At 39.8% G+C, this 17757-nt stretch overlaps 3 protein-coding genes and 1 long non-coding RNA gene across 10 annotated transcripts in view; 3 read left to right on the top strand and 1 right to left on the bottom strand.

The window, feature by feature from the left end:
- LOC124176520 (ankyrin repeat domain-containing protein SOWAHB) overlaps positions 1–11232 on the top strand; it is a 143070-nt gene extending 131838 nt beyond the window's left edge. For 3 of the 5 annotated variants that reach the window (XM_046557920.1, XM_046557919.1, XM_046557918.1), the window contains 5 exons: positions 4287–4359; positions 6286–6378; positions 9752–9778; positions 10090–10244; positions 10567–11232. In XM_046557920.1, coding sequence (XP_046413876.1) covers positions 4287–4359; positions 6286–6378; positions 9752–9778; positions 10090–10244; positions 10567–10836 — 618 coding nt within the window. In that variant the 3' untranslated portion in view covers positions 10837–11232. Of the gene's footprint in view, positions 1–4286; positions 4360–6285; positions 6379–7379; positions 7405–9751; positions 9779–10089; positions 10245–10566 lie in introns of all 5 variants that reach the window. The other 2 variants (XR_006869400.1, XR_006869401.1) reach the window with 2 other exon arrangements.
- Positions 11233–11721: 489 nt separating this feature from the next.
- On the top strand, positions 11722–15290 carry LOC124176519 (conserved oligomeric Golgi complex subunit 6). Its single transcript, XM_046557917.1, has 9 exons — positions 11722–11928; positions 12029–12303; positions 12388–12532; positions 12708–12919; positions 13001–13224; positions 13325–13716; positions 13795–13956; positions 14036–14197; positions 14283–15290. Exons 1-9 carry the CDS (start codon positions 11842–11844, stop codon positions 14511–14513), a joined length of 1890 nt encoding a protein of 629 aa, XP_046413873.1. The 5' UTR covers positions 11722–11841; the 3' UTR covers positions 14514–15290.
- LOC124176523 lies at positions 13287–16460 on the bottom strand. Its single transcript, XR_006869402.1, has 3 exons — positions 16335–16460; positions 13515–13687; positions 13287–13423 (listed from the first exon to the last, which is right to left on the bottom strand). It is a non-coding gene; the product is annotated as an uncharacterized LOC124176523 (long non-coding RNA).
- The window catches only part of LOC124176515 (serine/threonine-protein kinase N), a 40081-nt gene continuing 38086 nt past the window's right edge, over positions 15763–17757 (top strand). For all 3 annotated transcript variants that reach the window (XM_046557908.1, XM_046557907.1, XM_046557906.1), the window contains exon 1: positions 15763–16053. In XM_046557908.1, the coding sequence (XP_046413864.1) occupies positions 16030–16053 (24 nt within the window). In that variant the 5' untranslated portion in view covers positions 15763–16029. The remainder of the gene's footprint in view (positions 16054–17757) is intronic.

Genomic DNA, 17757 nt, shown 5'->3' with positions numbered 1-17757 from the left:
TTCAATTTTATTTCCCACTTTCTTTTTTTTTTTTTTTTTACCAAACGATTCTTCGTTTTACGCCCCTTTCGAATCAGATACACTGAGAGAAATTTTTAATTCCGGTTACCGCTCAGTTCTTAATTAACTATTTTCATTTTTTCACCACAATCGAAAAATATAGTTCTGGGTAGAAAATGAAAATTAGTTTTCTAGCTGTTGCCGGAAATTCTAGTATCCGTTGCCATTCTTTCTCATTACGATCAATGTTGCTATATTTTCTTGCAACTGTTGTGAAAATTTAATGCTTGTGCAACGATAAATTGACGTTGAATTTAAGCCTTGTTTAACTAAAAAAGTAGAGTAAACCTCAGAAACTGATTTTGCGTTGCAATAACCAAAAAAGGATCGACGATAGCGCAAAATGTTTACGCGTACCTCGGTTTTCGTAATTCAAACAATATTCAAGCAGTTTTTTTAACGATACCTGTTTTACTCAATTTTTCTAGTTACCGTAACAAATGAAATTTTTCTCAATGCAGCCTAGTTATTATGTGATTGAGTTTTGTTTCAATTAACAGTGCAGCAGCCGCTTCTGAAGGAGATCTCTTATTTTCAGCATCAAATATTTCAAGTAACCGTGAGTTTTGCAACTGCATCATCATTCCCGTTTGAAATTCAATCCGTCGAATTATCCGACTTACAAACAATTTCCATCCTCCCGCAATTACAAGAAACACACGGTAAACGTTTCATGCTTCACGGCCCGTGACGAATCCGTCGATCATAAACTTGGGAATGTAAAATTCGATTCCGAGGTTTTTATTTTCCCAGCGACTACATTCTAATGCGATGAGCCTGTATAGCGTAAACCAATAATGACGATACATTCGCGTCTGCGGCTAACCGCGTCCACTCTCGCTAAATCCGATACCCTCAACTTTTCCTTCCTTTCTGGACCTTCTCCTGCTGTTGCACTTCACCGATCAGTTGGTAGCCCGATATCGAATTTTGTTTGCTAAAAATGATGTGCGCAGTTTGTGTATAAGTGAGAAAACGAAAAAAAAATCAGGGTTCATTTTTCATCCATCACATTCGTAGGTACAATATTATCGTTGAGCTGATTAGTGCTCAACTCTCATTCCATAAATTCATACCAAAGATACAATTATTCTCAATTTATAAATCCAACAAAAAAATTAGGTGAAAATTATGCTGCCTACTAAATGAGCCTGAAAACATTCTGGAATAGGACATTGATCATCTCAAACATTCTAATTATAAAACATTTTCTCAAATTGTTTCGCAATTAACGTCGCAGGAACTTTATGAAACGTTTTTTTTTTTATCTGTTTCATCATTTCTATCTTTCTATTTAGAATGTGAGCCCCATTCATACTCAATTTCGTCGAGTAGGGATAAACAAAAAAACTAGAATTGTCGATTTACAGAATGACCAGAATGTCGAATTTTCATAAACGTGAACATTTAATTCGTAGAGTTATTAAAATGTAGAAAATATAAGCGACGGGAAAATCTTATTCATAAAATTTAAAAATGTGGAAAGTCCAAGTACAGAAAATTATAAATATGGAAAGTCGAAGAATACAGTATGTCAAAATATGAAGAGGTCCGAACGTGGAACGTCATAATCGAGAATCTATCTTGTCTAAAATCTAATTCCAACGACTCTACAGTTCGGCACTCTGATCTTTCTATTCTTTTTACTTCTTCATATTTCTGTTTCAGCATTTTTAAATTCTATAAATTAAGCTTTAGTTTTTTTAAAAATTCGATATTATAGCCCTTAAATTTTTTTATCCAAATATTGACCCCCATCCATTTCGGGAAAAGTAAAAATATCCAAACCCAAAATACCCTAAAACCTGAAGGCCACGGCACTCCTGTGCGCGGGTGTCTCGGTGTCGAAAATCTCTTTGGTGGGTAAAATTTGTAGCCCTGAACCCCGAGGACATCGGCCTGGGACCGGCGGTATAAACCGCAGACGAATTCGGAGTCGCGTACCGAACAAAACCGCAACTCACCTACCGGATTACCTACATTCTACGCATCTCGGTCCCGTCTCTCTGCGGTTTACGCGTTACGCACCAAGCAGCGCGGCTTGTCTTAATTTCGCGAGCTTTGTACGCGGCCGGAATATCATCGCGACATTTCTAAACGCGCGGATCTCTTACAGAGGATCCGAAAATTTTCGAATCGATTTCTGAACTCGATCGATTCTCGGACCGACTTGTACAAGCGTCGCGACGCCGAACGACGCCCGTCAAACGAGACGCGGAAGACTGCAGCTGCTACTCTGCGACCGGTAACCTATACCGAAGAAAATCACCTGTCTTCCTTCCTTCCTTCCACCGATAATATCGTTACCAATAGCTGCTCGTACTCGCACGACACTTAATGCGATTCCATCTTTTCCCACCTTTATCGTATCCGCGTGACAGGATATCAATTTTCCCGTATTGTCGTTCGGTGGCTTTGAAAGAGATGCGATTGGGATCGAGAAAGAGAGAGATAGGAAATGGACAGATATTTCGCAGAACTCCAGCCTCTTGAAACATTAAAATACCGAATTAATTATAGTACGGTTATACTTGAGCAAAACTGTGCAAAATTAGCGAAGTTTATTAGGGTATGATTACTGGATTTGGCGTAAGAAAATGGAAAGCCGATAGGATTGGCAGACGCAATTTCCTGTTCTAATTGAGTTTCTGTGTAATTTTCTACCCACATACCCACCTTACGGGATATTATTATATATCCGGAGGAAATGCAAAGTTTCGCACGGTCTGTGCTGCTGCGAAATTTGTTGTATAATTAGGGATTAATGATACTCGCCGTTATTGTCTCTGCATGTGTGCGGCAATATGTGTAATACATTTATTGCAGGTATGCAACGCGGTCGTCTTGCAGTATATCGTGATCTTAATATCCCCGAGGCACAAGACTTGGAATTGCCAGGAATTAGAGACGAAAGTAGTACGAGAAATGTTTCTGTACATTCGTTCCTTGTTGCGTATCGTGTATAGGCTGAAAATTCTCACTCCGGCATTATACGTTCACTTTCCATTCACCTACGTCACGTACACCCGCATATCACATCCGGATATACGAGTATATCGGAGTGCGTGAAATGAACTATCGGTACCTTTGAATGGTTGATACGTTCAGAACGCGATTTGAATACCAATTTCGCTTTGTTTTTTTGTTTTTTTCGCGACAATTACTAGTGTCAAAGATGTTTTCGATACGCAAATATTTTCAAATACTTCGTGTGGCAAAACTATTAAACCTAGCCGTCTAGTTTTGCGAACTTTTTTGTAGAGCTCATCGAAACCTTGTAAACTCTTCAACGTGACGTTCCTTTATCTGTAAGAGTTTAGTCAGGGTTTGCATGAGTGTGTGATCCCCTTTCGAATTGAGTTACAAAAAAACCGTTGATCTGATTGTAACGAAGTAGAGCCTAAAACCTGATATCGTAGCTGTCCACAGAAAGAAAAATAATCAAAATCGGTTCATTAATTCTGGAGTTATAATCGAAAATACATACGGACAGACAGACAGAAGACGTTGGGTTTTATATCGAGAGTTCTTCTTGAAAGAACATGATCGTAGCGCACGCGATTCAACGTGCTTAATTTTCATTGGATGACATCCGTGTTTGCAGCTTGACGCAAAGCTTCGATGCCGAGAAAAAATTCCCTAGAATCGACCGATTGACTGGTGATAGTTAACCATAACCTTTCACCTATTAAGTTGGCTACGCTTATAAACTAGACGAGTTGCAATAGTCAAGCAGATCCTTTCCAAAAGAACTCTCGTTACATGTAGAGAAAATGAGGATGAGCATGAAGCTGAAGAGATTTCCTCTAACAGTATACTAATATTTTACCCGATGGTGTTTTTTTATTCAGATCGTAATAAACTTTTAATCAATCAGTCAATGAAAAATATGTGGTATCTTTTAAGCTTTAGGCTCCTCGTCCGTCTGGCCGAAATAAAATCCCACATGCGTTCATATTAAAATGAATAATATTTATTGATGAATAAAAGGCTTTTACATTTCTTCACATTACGCGTCTCGTTACGAACCGACGCCGGTTGGCGTCGGCCATGGAAGGTTGGTTATTCAGAGAGTGCGTTTCGTACACATATGTGTCTAACTTGTCCGTCGGACCTTGGTCTAACTATTTTGAATTCAGATTACACCGAGCGTGATGTCAATTGTAATCTGAACCGCCACGGTGTGAATTCTTTACACCAAGTTCTGACGATGTTTTCCTTTTCAGGGATACACGCCGCTGCACATAGCGATGCAGTTCGACCACGAGAACATCTTTAATCTTCTGGTCCAAGTGTACGGTGAGTATATCGTCGCTATCGTTTGAAACGTTGGGTTCGATGGTTATTGTTCGATGGTTGTCGCCGTCGTGTAAACGGTGAAAATCCCAACGGTCTGTGTTGAAGTGACTCAAGTCACCGCTGCGAGCTGCTGCACTGATTCGGGTTGAAAATCACTCGGACAAAGGGCGAGCTGCTGCAGTGATTGACAGGTCGGCTTGGCCCCAGCGCAAACAGAGTGAACCCCTCTTCGCCCTGCCGGCTTGGCTCAAAGCTTCGCCGACTGTTTGCTACAGATTACGCGTCCTCTTCTTATCGCCGGCCAATATCCGAGTCCACCTATTCGATACCCATTAGACCCGACTTTGATTGTCGGCCTTTGGGCCTCGCCTCCGCCACCAAACTTCCCACCTCTGCACCTCTCTCGTCTACCCTGTTTGCCTTTCGTCGACGGATAATCAATTTGACGAGGCACTCCTAGCGCCGCGCTACAACGTCGATGTCCCGTAACCTGATAAAATCCTCACTGCCTTCAGGCCGCGTTTGTCAGCAAATATTGTTTGCTCGTCGTTTCTCTTGAGAACTCTAACCCACAGATTACTCTTGTAAAAGGACTTTTTCTTACGGCTCTTGAAACGTTTTTCTCACTGTTCACTTCCGTTTTCCGATCCGACAAGATATTGATATACTTCGTTATGCTGGCTGTCCTAGTTTCTAATGCGATATCAGGATATAATGCATTCTACAAAACGAAACGGTTTGAAACGGGCATTAGAATGCTTTGAAACATGACATGTTTTCCAATTCAATGTACACACAGAGGTTGAAAACCGCTCGTGCGTTTCAGTCTTTAGAATTCTGGCACTTACATTATGCTCTGTATCAATATTATTTCCAAAATTAGTGCAGTCTTATACATTTCTTGTATATTAGATATAGATATTATTACAGAAATCACCATTTACTAAAATGTCTCGTCATTCGGCGCACAGCCATTATTATAGTTTGACGAAAATGGAGAATATAAATCGATTGCCCGTTTCTCCGAGGAAAAGTGATAAATTAATTACATCAATGATCATTTGGCAGGAGGCCACGAATATACTAAAACCTGCCGCTCCAACGGCCAGCGTTAGACTCAAAAATAGATTGTAACATCCTCAATGGATCGTGGCAGCTGCAGAACCTGTCTTATGCCGATCCTAAATGGCCCGCGATTAATATCAAAGAGTGCCGCCTAGCGCAGCACCAGACTCTCTTTCATATTCATCGGTCTTTGCAAAATTTATCCTAACGCGAAAACTTATCCGCGTTAAGATTACGCCCAGCAATTCTTTTCTCGGAGGACTTAACGAGGTGATCGGTATAATAAAATCTCTGGATCATAGATCTGCGCAAATTTCTACGGTCGTTTTCTTTGTTTAAACTGACAGACGTCTGGTTTCATCTAATGGGCCTCTCTTCACTATGACTCATCATCAGCCAATCACCGAAGAAGCTTTATTGCGCATGCGTAGAAGACAGATAAAGAGCACTAAGCGATCTTCCCTCTCTATTTCTTTTCGCATCTTTATCACGTCTCACCCACTCTATCTACATCTCTCGTATGCTTTCGTCCATTGGAAAATGTTCTCATGACGTCAGAGCCTGGTTGCTGGCGCCATCTTATCACCACGTAACCTAAGTTTTTGCTTTTAATGAAGGCAAATCGTAATGTTCGGGATTTCAAATTACTCACGTCTCATACATTAATGAAACGTGATCGATAATATACCTGTTCTACGATCCACACGTGAAAAAATACGGTCAACCGTGTCAGCTTTCAGCCTGGTTGCATTAGTTTAATTTTTTTTCCACCAGAGGGCGCATTCGCCAGTGGCAATCTCGATGTGAACGACGAGAACACAATCCGAATAGCGGGATAAATTCATTTCCATTTTTCCTCAGGGGCGAATCAGGACGTTCGTGACTACAGCGGTAAAAAGGCGAGACAGTACCTGGCGTCGCAGGAGGCGGCGGTGAGCCAGGACACCTTCCGCAGTGAGTACCTATTCTGGGGGAAGGATGAGGAGGGCGGCAATCTGCTGCGCGCAGCCTCGATGCGTGCGCCGGCAACGGCCTCCCTCCTCCCCTCCCGTGCCGACATGATGAAGCGCGCTACCTTACCGGCGAAAATGAAGAACCGCCAAAATCGGCGACCGACCCTCTTGTCGGGTCCGAGTTTTCTCCGCAAGAACTTCAGCCCGACCGCTTCCTCGCGAAAAGATAAGAAAAAAGCGCAGGTCGCGGGCATCTGAATTACCGCGGGCGAGTCTCATGCGCCGAAAGCGAGAAAACTCAACAACTCCCTCCCTCCCCCCTCCTACGGTCACTAACACACGGCAATCGCCGCTCACCGTATTTCCGCATGCATCGGCACCGAGCCCGTCACCCTGCACCAGTAAATTACACCACCTTGGCACTATACATATATCAAGCACTAACAACCGGCGCCCCATGCCCGCATGCACCTATCACCGCTCACCGGCTTTCTTCACCGAATTTCCGTTGCACTGGCGAGATCTTGGTTAATATTTTTCTCTTTTATACTACCTCTGTGCTTATACACCTACCTGTATTATCATTATTATAGGTATAACGTTATTTTTACACGATTATATTCTCTGCACGGCGCAATCGATGTTTTCGATCAGTATTACATACCTGAATATATATTATACGTGTATACGTGGTGTTCTGGATGGGATGCGGGCGCGTGTAATAACAATTTTCGAATTATTATACGCCTACTTTCATATTATACAATATTTTAATTAGTAATTAACTGGGTATTTATGGGATCCGGAACGCCAGGTGTTGGCGAAAGGCAGCCATATCTGTATATAATGCCTTCAACGCTGTCTAGTTCTGTAACAAATCTAAAATATCTACGTACCTATATTATAATACAATAAGTTTACATGATTAATTTGATATTTGTTAAAGGTTGAGGGTATTTGGTGAGTATCTTGGGTTTCTGGAATAGTAATCTTCTGTTGTAGGGATTACTGCTGCGGCCACGCTCAGGCAAGTTGACTATGAGAAGCGCATCTCTGCTATAGTAGTAAAACGCTTGAGTCGCACCCGGTTAAAGTAGCTCCCGTACCTGAAGTAACGTATATATACAGAAATACTTATACTTTTATTCACCTCCTACAACTTGTCGGTCATTATTTTCCATGTCAATTTTTCATTCGTTGTTTCCTTGTTGGCATGATTTTTTTATTTATTTATTCATATTCGATAATGCACTGCTCTATGCGCTCTTCTTGTACACTGAGAGAAACCTTCAGTTCCGGTTACCGCTCAGTCCTTAACTATTTTCATTTTTTTTTACCACAATCGAAAAATATAGTTCTGGGTACAAAATGAAAATTAGTTTTCTAGCTGTTACCGGAAATTTTAGTATCCGTTACTATTCTTTCTCATTACGATCACTGTTGCCATATTTTCTTGTAACTGTTGCGAAAATTTAATGCTTGTGCAAAATGATTAGGCGTACCTCGTTTTTTGTAATCCCAACGATATTCAAACAGTTTTTTTTAACGATAATTGTTTTACTGAATTTTTCTAGTCACTATACAAATGAAATTTTTCTCAGTGTATGTAATACTGCAGTATATTGAATCAGTATAAAAAAAAACCCAAGAGATTTCTAAAAGAATTTACAAGTCTTGTTGTCTAAAAGTATACACGCTCAAAAAGTGAACAAATAAACATTAAATCACTTATTACTCTTGACTTAAGCTATAAAAAGTCACGGTCAAGAATTGAAAATAATGTTATTACAACTTGTTTTAGCCAGTTGATATTTAAACCGCAATAGAGCTGCTGATTTATCGACTATCATACTTATTTACATTTCTTCCTTCTCTTTGTATAATGCTACCAGTAGTATTAATACTACGGACTACAGTGTACATAATTAATAACATTACGCAACGGTGTGAGTAGTTGCGATTTCCGTTTTTTTTTCCGTTCTTATTACTCGTGTCAAATCTGCAATTAGATGCAGAAATGTACGTTATGAATGTTTCGTTTTAACGCTTCGTTTGATATAGTTGATATCAGTGTTGTGTAATACGATTGACGAGCACTGGAGTGGCAGTAGTATGTAACCCACGCACTAATATATGCATATATCACTTAGGTGATCCTAATATCCTTTGAAACGCTGTAAACACTGCGTATTTTATTTAATAAAGCATGATTATCAGTTACTTATACACTTTATCCCCGTATCACATTCATACGGCAGAGTAATGCATGAGCATATCTTTTTTATAACTCAACCTCACACATCCCCTGTAACAACTCCTCAAATAAATCTACGGATTCTTACGTGATCGAAAAGAGTCCTTCTCGCAAAGGAAATTACGATTACTTTCGGCTCTAATCTGTAGAAATAACGCAGAAAAAAAAGTTACGGTTGTCTCTCGTTATAAAGCCAGTTGCGAGACTGTAGAAGACGGAGTTCTGGAAAATAAAAATTCAATATTTTCATCGAGAATCGAGGTACTTAGATGGAGAAAGTTCTCGAGCCTGAAGCAAAATATGCTGCTTTATAACGCGAGGCGACTGTGAGGCATAAAATTCAAGTGTAAATATCAGGATTTAAATAATGCACGGCGATAATCGCAGGCTGTTTAATTTCCTTCGCTCAATTATTGGAAAATTAGAAAAAGGAAGCAAAAATTTGACGATTCTATAATTTCCAAATGCAATCCAGTATCAATATAGCGTTGCTCTTTATTCTCAGCTTTCATGGTATTCGTCTACCATATAATTTTATTGATCCTCTAACAGGCATGTCACCTATGACGTAAATCTCCGCATCTATATTGCCAAATATTACATGTTTAATACAGGATGTAATCTATACACGAAAGATTATACCTGTGTAATACCACGTATCTAGTACCGTGATTACGCGATATCGGCTGTGCTAAATTAGCTTTCTTAACTCTTCATTTTCGTGTAAGAGTGTTAACGCATTAACTGCGAGCGTGATACTAATTGCTTATAATTTACAGATCGATACTAAATGGCTTGATAAAAAATTTTATCTTGGTAATTGATCAAATGTTAATAACATGTTTGCTTTCTTTTACGATCGATCGAACATTTATTATTGTATATAACGATTATTGCTGACTTAATCGTTAATACATATCATTCCCATCAAATGGTTGTATATGTATTGTGTATAGAGAGAGGTTCGTTGAATGTTACTCGTGGACTACGTTCATCGTCACGAACTTTGTACATAACTATGGCCTGAGCTTAGTTCTCGTGTCGCAGCCTTTTGTATACCTAACGATTTTCCTCGAATCACTATGTTAATAGGTGAAAATAATTTTTTATTCTATTTCAGAAATAAAAGCAAGGAAAAAACATGCAGGTAAGAATCAACCCAATCAGGGTAATTGGAAAAAGACAAAGGATTAAAGGTTTTTTCCGTGAATTCCATAAATTCTCCGTACGGTTTTATTAGTCCAATTTTCGTAAACTTACCGTACCGTAAAACTTACCATAAACTTTTTCTGTCATTTCAAATGCTTCGACGCTGTACGTCACTCTGAAATTCATTTGCTTGCTCTATTCTTGCTTTTTGTTGCGCTCATTCACATTATACATACCAATGAGGAAAGATGAACGAATAACTTATACCATTGCGGCTGTTAAACATTCTTTTTACGTGGTCGAGCGCAGAGAAAGATATTGGTTTCCTACGAATTGGCTCATTGAACGTCCGCGTGAAACGGACGACGGAAGCCTTCAGCCAATTCCTGGGTGTGGCGACTAGCAACGCCAGCGCTACCAACGAAAAGATTCACAAAAGTTGGGGATCCGCCGACAATATACAGGTAACGACGCGGACGACAAGTTGGGTCTGAGAAAAAATCGTAATCGATTGTCATTCAGACAATCTTTTTTAGTCTGTTACAGTATTTTCCAGTCCATAGTAACCAAAACAGAAAAATTCGAGCAGCCTTATATTTGCATAATTTGCCAAAAGTTATCAGCTGATCAAATTTTCGGCGCCATATTGGTTCGCCACGTACATATTTGGGCTTTTCATAATTCTTTCAAACTCAATTTCGTTGCTTCTTTTACCTTGCGCGGTCGAATCTGACTGTGGAAAAAAAATATTACTAACAATATCTAGTCATTCTCATTTATGTTTAGACGGAACACAAAGTTATGCCGCCACCAAAATACGCACCGATTAAGAAGCGTCGAAGCAGACGAGCCCAGGATTTCAATTCGCATCAAAGAAATAACAATCCTCATCCCCAGGGACACGGCCAAGTTACCGATCCTCCGCAACGCGGATTGACACAACAGCCACCTCCAGTTACCAATGTTGAAGTAACTTCGCCCCCGCCTCAAAACGATTCAGATTCCGACAACGCTTGCGGGTTCGATTCCGCGTGGCGTGGTTCCGCGCTGATGTAAAATTTTTCGCTTTTGTCGCATTGTCTGCTTTCTTTGACCATAGTTCTTTGTTTTTGTCTTGCATCAGTTTTTTTTTTATAATATATGTATTGGTTATTTCTTATAATTGGTATTGGGAAAAGGTGTTGAATCATCACATGATTTTCAATCTTGAATTATTATTGTTAATGTAAATACGTATAATATCGATTATCACAACTGCATGGTTCGGAGACGCCATATTCATATTCTGCGTACATATAACGATTAATTTATTGAATTATATATTTGTAAATTTATATTTTTGTGAATGTTTTCGTCGGATTACTAATCATGCACTACGGTATAACCGAGCTTGTAATGTTCATTCTATTTTTATCAACTTGTAATGTAAAGAAATATAATGTTATCAATTAATTTCGCAAACCTCGATCAATCCTTATATTATTTTCATGATAAAAAAACCTGCTGTTTTAGCCTTACATAAGAATAAATAGGAAAAGAAAAATAATGACAGTGGGACTTTGTTCAAAAAATTATCCCAAATGGATTTTTGATGAGAAACAGAATTTGCTGAATAATTATACGCTACTACAGGGAACCTAACCCTAATTAACATAATCCAACTATGGCAGCATTAGAATTTCTAAGCCTATATCCTAGTCGTTAAATTCAAATAAAGGTGGCGTCAATACCCGATACAATTGGTGTCGCTATCTTGGCGGCAAATTAAAACATTCGAAAGGTTTTTTAGTCTCTGGTATTATCATTCGTTTTCCCATACTTTCATGACTCTTACCGACTGTTGGTAACTGCTCTTATTGACTAGTCCAAGTTTCTCTGTACCGACGGATGGCTAGTCCTGAAACTAAACCGGTCTTTGGCCTTCCGTTCACTTCGTGACTCGAAACGTCATCGGGTATCACGTGGCTATTCATTTAATTTCCAGCACTGTGATGACAATGTTGACGTTTCTGAAAGCAGGAACAGCCTGCCGCAAGTGATTGAACATTTCAATAGAAAAACATGAACACAAGTAATGTATCGGGGGGAAGCTCCATCTTGATACAACGTGTTGATAAGCTTCTCGAGTCTCGACTTGAAAATGACAAGGTAGACAGAATTTTTCTAACCTAACCACGCAGTTGAAAAATTCTTCCCATCCAATTTCTCTATGCGATATTATTTATCCATTTGTCTTGAATATTTCCAGGATACTTTAGAAGCTCTCAAAGAATTGTCAACTTTTTTTACTGACAATACACTGAACGCGCGAAGAAATTTGCGGAGCAAAATAGAGCGCAGGAGCTTGCACATTAACGAAGACTTTTTATCGGCATTTAGAGAAGTAAAATCCGCCTTGGATGGGATATACGACGATGTCGTAGCCATGAACTCCTCTGTCCAAACTATGACCAATCAGTTGCAAACCACCAAAACACAGACACTCCAACTAATCGATCAAACTACGAAGTTACAAAATGAAAGGTCTGCTCAACTTTCACTGTTGAACGTGATGATTCACTTTAATTGTATTAAAAACATTTTACTTTACGATTAATGTGATTTCAGCAAAAAATTGTCAATGCAGCAAGATGTCGCTAATACATTTATCAAGAACTTCCAACTGACTTCGTCTGAACTCGCTATACTGCATGGCCCCTCCCGAGAAGCGCCCATTACCAACGAGTTCTTTGCTGTTGCTGATCGTGTACAGGTGAGGCAAAAATTACTTTGCTTTTAATACAGTCTTACCTATGACTATAGTATCAGAAAACTATGTTTTCTTCAACTGATCAGCCACAATGTGTCTTTTGTTTTTTATTAAAATGAACAATTTTTATAGTGCCTTATTTGACACAGAAAATTTTATAAAAGTCTGTTTCTTTAAGGAGATACATAGCAACTGCCGAATCTTGATGCAATCTGGCTACCAAACGTTGGCGCTAGACGTTATGCAGAGAATGACACTGCTCCAAGAAGCGGCATTGGAAAGGCTATATCGCTGGACGCAAAGCCAGTGTAGACACATTGAGAATGAGCTGCTTGCTCCCCTATTAATCAAAGCAATGAGCAAGCTGGAGGATCGGCCTGTTCTCTACAAGTAAGATATTAATCAATAATATAGATAGTTCAGTCAAGCGAACATCCAGTCCAAATGTTAACTAGTAAAAACCAATTTCAGATACGTATTAGACGAGTATTGTACTGCCAGGAGATCCATTTTGGTTGGATCATTCATTGATGCGCTAACACTTGGCCACGCATTTGGCGGTAGTTCCAATCCGATAGAAATGCACGCTCATGACCCAAAGCGGTACGTTGGAGACATGCTTGCCTGGCTACACCAGGCCATTCCGGTAGAGAAAGAAAATATATTAACGCTAGTAAAAGCATGCGATAAAACAGGTTAGTACTCCACACCACAAGATTTTATTTACCAATGAAAATACAAATTGGAAACATGACAAGCTGCTAATGGTAATCCAACCATATTCAAATCTTTCAGATGTATCGGATCAGATTAAAACAGCTCTCGGTAATATAACAGAGGGGTTGTGCCACCCGTTGAAATCCAGGGTTGAACATATCCTTGCGGTGGAAGCTCCTGCAACAGTTTTTTATTCTGTAACAACATTGATCAGATTTTATCAGGCGATAATAACGCAAGTCGTGCCTGACAGCATGTTGACAACTACCCTCAACGATCTCTTGGAGCAAAGCGAACGTAGTTTCGTTACTCGACTTCAGAGAGAAACTCGAGCTGCTTTGGGAGATCGCGCTGAGCCACCAGGCACCGATCTGGTTCCAGCACCATCGGTTTCCAGGCTGCTCTCTCTCCTCAACGAAGTTCTCTCGGTTGCCAGCATAGCTGAAGAGAGAGAGAAAGACATGCTTCAAGTTAGTATTGGCTTCAACAGCAGGAATATGAGACCTGATTTTTACCCAATTAATATCGTTACGATTTCTTTGTGATAGATTGTATCCTGCGTGATCGATCCGTTATTGCAAGAAGTTAATGAAACTGCATCGAGATTACCAACCGTGGATATGGCTGTGTATCTTCTGAACTGTATGCATCAAATACAATCTACTTTGGCCTTGTACGAGTACATGGATCAGAGACTGGAAAGACTACAGGTAAGAAATGATGCCTTGTCAATTTTTCTGCATACTATAAAGCGTAAGTCACAACATTGTTAACGTTGATAATCCCTAGGCGCAAGCAGATGCGCAGCTGGATACTCTGACGTCTGAACAAGCTAGTTCTTTGGTTGCAAATTTAAATCTTGGCCCAATATACACGATTCTGCAAGGGCGAGAACAAGGCCCACTCTCATTGATCCCTGGGATGGATCCACTGAGTGTAAAAGAATTCACGGTACACGTAATTCCCTGATGATCATACGATGATAAAATTCAATTTCTGATTTCTGAATTATTATTTCTAACTTTTCTTTTCACAGAACAAACTGGAAGCGTTTCTGGTGATGCCAGACATTCTTTTGCTACCCCAAATCAGCTTGTTACAGAGTAATACGCATCGAACAGTTACGCAGAGACGATCGTTTGAAGTTATTGGTGCAATATACAAACAGCTTTATGACGGTTGTCATGATCCTAAAAATAACTATCAAAATCCAAATAGCTTATTCACAAGAACACCTGAGGAACTGTTGAAAGCGCTAGTCTCTTAACGTTGCTCAATACAGGGTTTTAAAAAAATTTGCTAAACAACGTACGTATTTGCCTCAAAACAGGACATTTTATAACTGCGATCATAACGAACTGCCTGAGAAACTGTCCGTGGCCTTAAGACGCAATTTTGATCAAGATTTTTGCTTCGAGTCGGTAATTTATTTCTCCAAGTACCAGTTAGGTACTTGTCGCAGATGTATTTTTTTAAGTGGCCTGCTAATTCAATCCAAAAAACCAACCCTAAAACCGCTAAACTGTTGGATGGAGGTCTCATTGTGAAAAACTTGTTTTGAGACACAATGGTCCTTCAAAAGAATCCTGTTTTGAAATGTATGCGTAGGATTTGCTTGAAGTCAAAGATGTCTTGGACGTACAATCTGGTCGAAAACCTGTGGGTACAGAAAATTGTTAGTCAAGAGAACAGTGAGATTAGTTTAAACAGTGGAACGGAAGGTAATCGATTGAACATTGATTAATTCAACGAAATAAAACTACAATCCGCAAGTTTAAATAGCAGAAGCTCAGTTATCGTCAACTTTGGAGAAATTACATTATTATATTATTTTTAACATAAGCTAGTAGCTCGATATTATTTGTTCCCACACTTTTATAACCAGACAGGTATGTAAGTCCAGTCCTATTGATCGAACCGTGTAAATCGTTACCCAATCCAGAATACATGGAAATGTAATTTCACAGTATGCCTATACGTGTGTAAAATTCATGGATTGTCCATCCTTATATACTGTAAAATACAAATTATTAAACTTGAAAAACAAAAACACAAGAAATTTCCCTATTGCGGTCCGTAACGATATACATATACCTGGTCCCAGATTAATAAAATAAATTGCAATAACGAGAATTAAAAATTTCGAAATAAAATTACTCGGTGTTGAAAACTTTGAAGTTTGAGAAAAAAAATAATAAAGAATGTAAGATAACTATTTGTATTTACTAAAATAAAGGTAAGAAGTATCCTCGTTACGCGTAACAAAACTAATACTTGAATGAACGAACGGTGCTCGACATCGCAAAGTGGCAGAAATGGTAAACAGAAGAGAATTAGCAGGTTACATGTTACACATGTAAATAAGTGGAAGAGGTTGCATTACACGCGGTAGATAAGTGAAACGTGAAAATAAATTCAAATTGTAGTGTCGGATATGTTGGCGCGGGGAAGTAGCCAATGGTGTAGTCGCGGTAGGGATAGAAGTGCGCCTCGTGATGATGCGCGCTTGGATTGGCTCGCCGATCAGTCGAGGGTTCGGTGCGGAGGAATGCGGTTGCGTCGGCATTTTGTCCGCACGTCGTTCATCCCGTTTAACAATAGTCGTTCGACGATTAAGCAATAACATAGTTCTCGGCGAGATAATCGAGGTGCGCACGGGGTCGAGTCGAGGGTTCGGTTCTCCGTTACGGCCGAGTGCGAAAACGGTGCGCCCTCCTAAATATGGATTTTGGTGTTTTTTGTGCACAAAAGGCGGATAGAAAGTGAGTGAATATTGTGCCAAGATGGCCGACTCGAGCTATTATCAGGTGAGTACCAGCTCCTCGGCAATCGTGGACGCCTGCCTTACTGGCAAGCCGCCATAAACATCGCCCTCGCCTTATTTCACCGCCGATTTATACCTTCGCCCTCCGTTTCGGGATTTAAGATTTTCCTCCTTGTTCATTTTCTCTCGAATTCTTACGTCTAGGAGCGTATCACTTCGTTCACTGTGAAGTCTGCGTTTAATCGTTTTAAATCGACGGACGCCAGTTTCACCATGTGTTTCCGATATGCCGCAATAATTAAGCACACGTAACTCGATTCTTACTACTTGACTCATTCAACCGCGATTATTTCCCTTCTCCGTTGCTCCAGGCCGCTCTATGGCTGTAATCTAATCGACGAACGCCTACCGACTAATTCCGAATAAGCCGCAATAAACCAGATCTCGAATTATCGTCAACGGTTTGAGGCAGGTGTTTACTGTCTATATATACATGCGCATACACAACCAGGCTTGCGCTGGGTTGAATAATCCTCGGACCGGTGTCTGCCTAACCTCAAAAATTCCCCAGCGATTTAATGCCGCTCCAAAAAATATGAGAAGACTGGATAAAGAGCAGAACGATGAGTATCGATACAGCTGCGGTAAACATTCGGACTCTGCTTCGTTGAACAATTTTTCATCTACCGTTTGTCCAAATCATTATTGTTTCAAACGTTTCTATGTCCGCCATTTTTACCTATAACGTACTGTAACCGGAAGTCCCGTACGAGAAAGTGTGTGAAAGCCTTCGTTTCGGGTCAAAATTCTCAACCGAATCAACTGGATTGGTTTCTTCGGAATTGAAAAAACTTGAAAACATGAATATATAAATTGATTATCAGTTTCTTTGTCTCGAAAATTGACCCCCCCCTCCCCCGAAATTTCGGAGCGTCTCACACCTGATGAGACTACGGAAATTGATGTTGTACAAACGCCCTGATTGAACCAGACTGAAGTTAGTAACGTTAATGTAACGAAAGATTGAAACTAAAATCATTGTTTTGAAAATTTAGAACGACTTTAAAAGAATTTAATTTCCAAAATCTGAATACACTTTGCTTTTTAAAAACAGATTAGTCGATTTGAGACGATCCTACAGCAGCAAAATAATGATTTTCCTAAAAATGAATCGTCAAGTCAACGTTACTAACTTCACTCTCTTCTAATTGATCATATTGAGGTTGGTAACGTATCGTAACTATTCATGCTGAGGAAAAACCGTTATTCTGCCATTTTGGAATTGTCTGAAGTTGAGTAAACTGTAATAAAACAGAACACACTCATATTTCGAAATCTTAGTTCCTTAAAAATCATTATAAAATTAAGAAAATAGTGATTTTTTCCGTATCGTTACGATAACGTTACTAACTTCAACCTCGTTGTGATTGAAGAACCGAAGAGCTTTCTTTGACCGATCGTATGATGCGTGTAGTCGTTAAGACCTTGAATATCTCGAGGAAAATACCCTCCGTCGGTTATGTCTGCCCATGCAGGCACTCTCGAGTAGTTCGAGGAGGACTGGAGGCCTAACGGGTCCTTGGTGGTACAGAACAGAGGCATGGCAACAGCCGAAAGGTGCGTCCGGAGGAAAGAAAGGAAGGAAAGGGATTCTAAACTGCGAGGAGCGATCTCTCTGAGCGTCTCGTACCTACGATATACCGACACGCATGGACGTATAACGAACGTCTGTGTCGTACCGTGCCGC

Source organism: Neodiprion fabricii, chromosome 2, assembly GCF_021155785.1.
Source record: "Neodiprion fabricii isolate iyNeoFabr1 chromosome 2, iyNeoFabr1.1, whole genome shotgun sequence".
Taxonomy (NCBI): domain Eukaryota; kingdom Metazoa; phylum Arthropoda; class Insecta; order Hymenoptera; family Diprionidae; genus Neodiprion; species Neodiprion fabricii.
The sequence above is the reverse complement of the archived record's forward strand: the minus strand, read 5'-3'. Positions and strand labels throughout refer to the sequence as shown.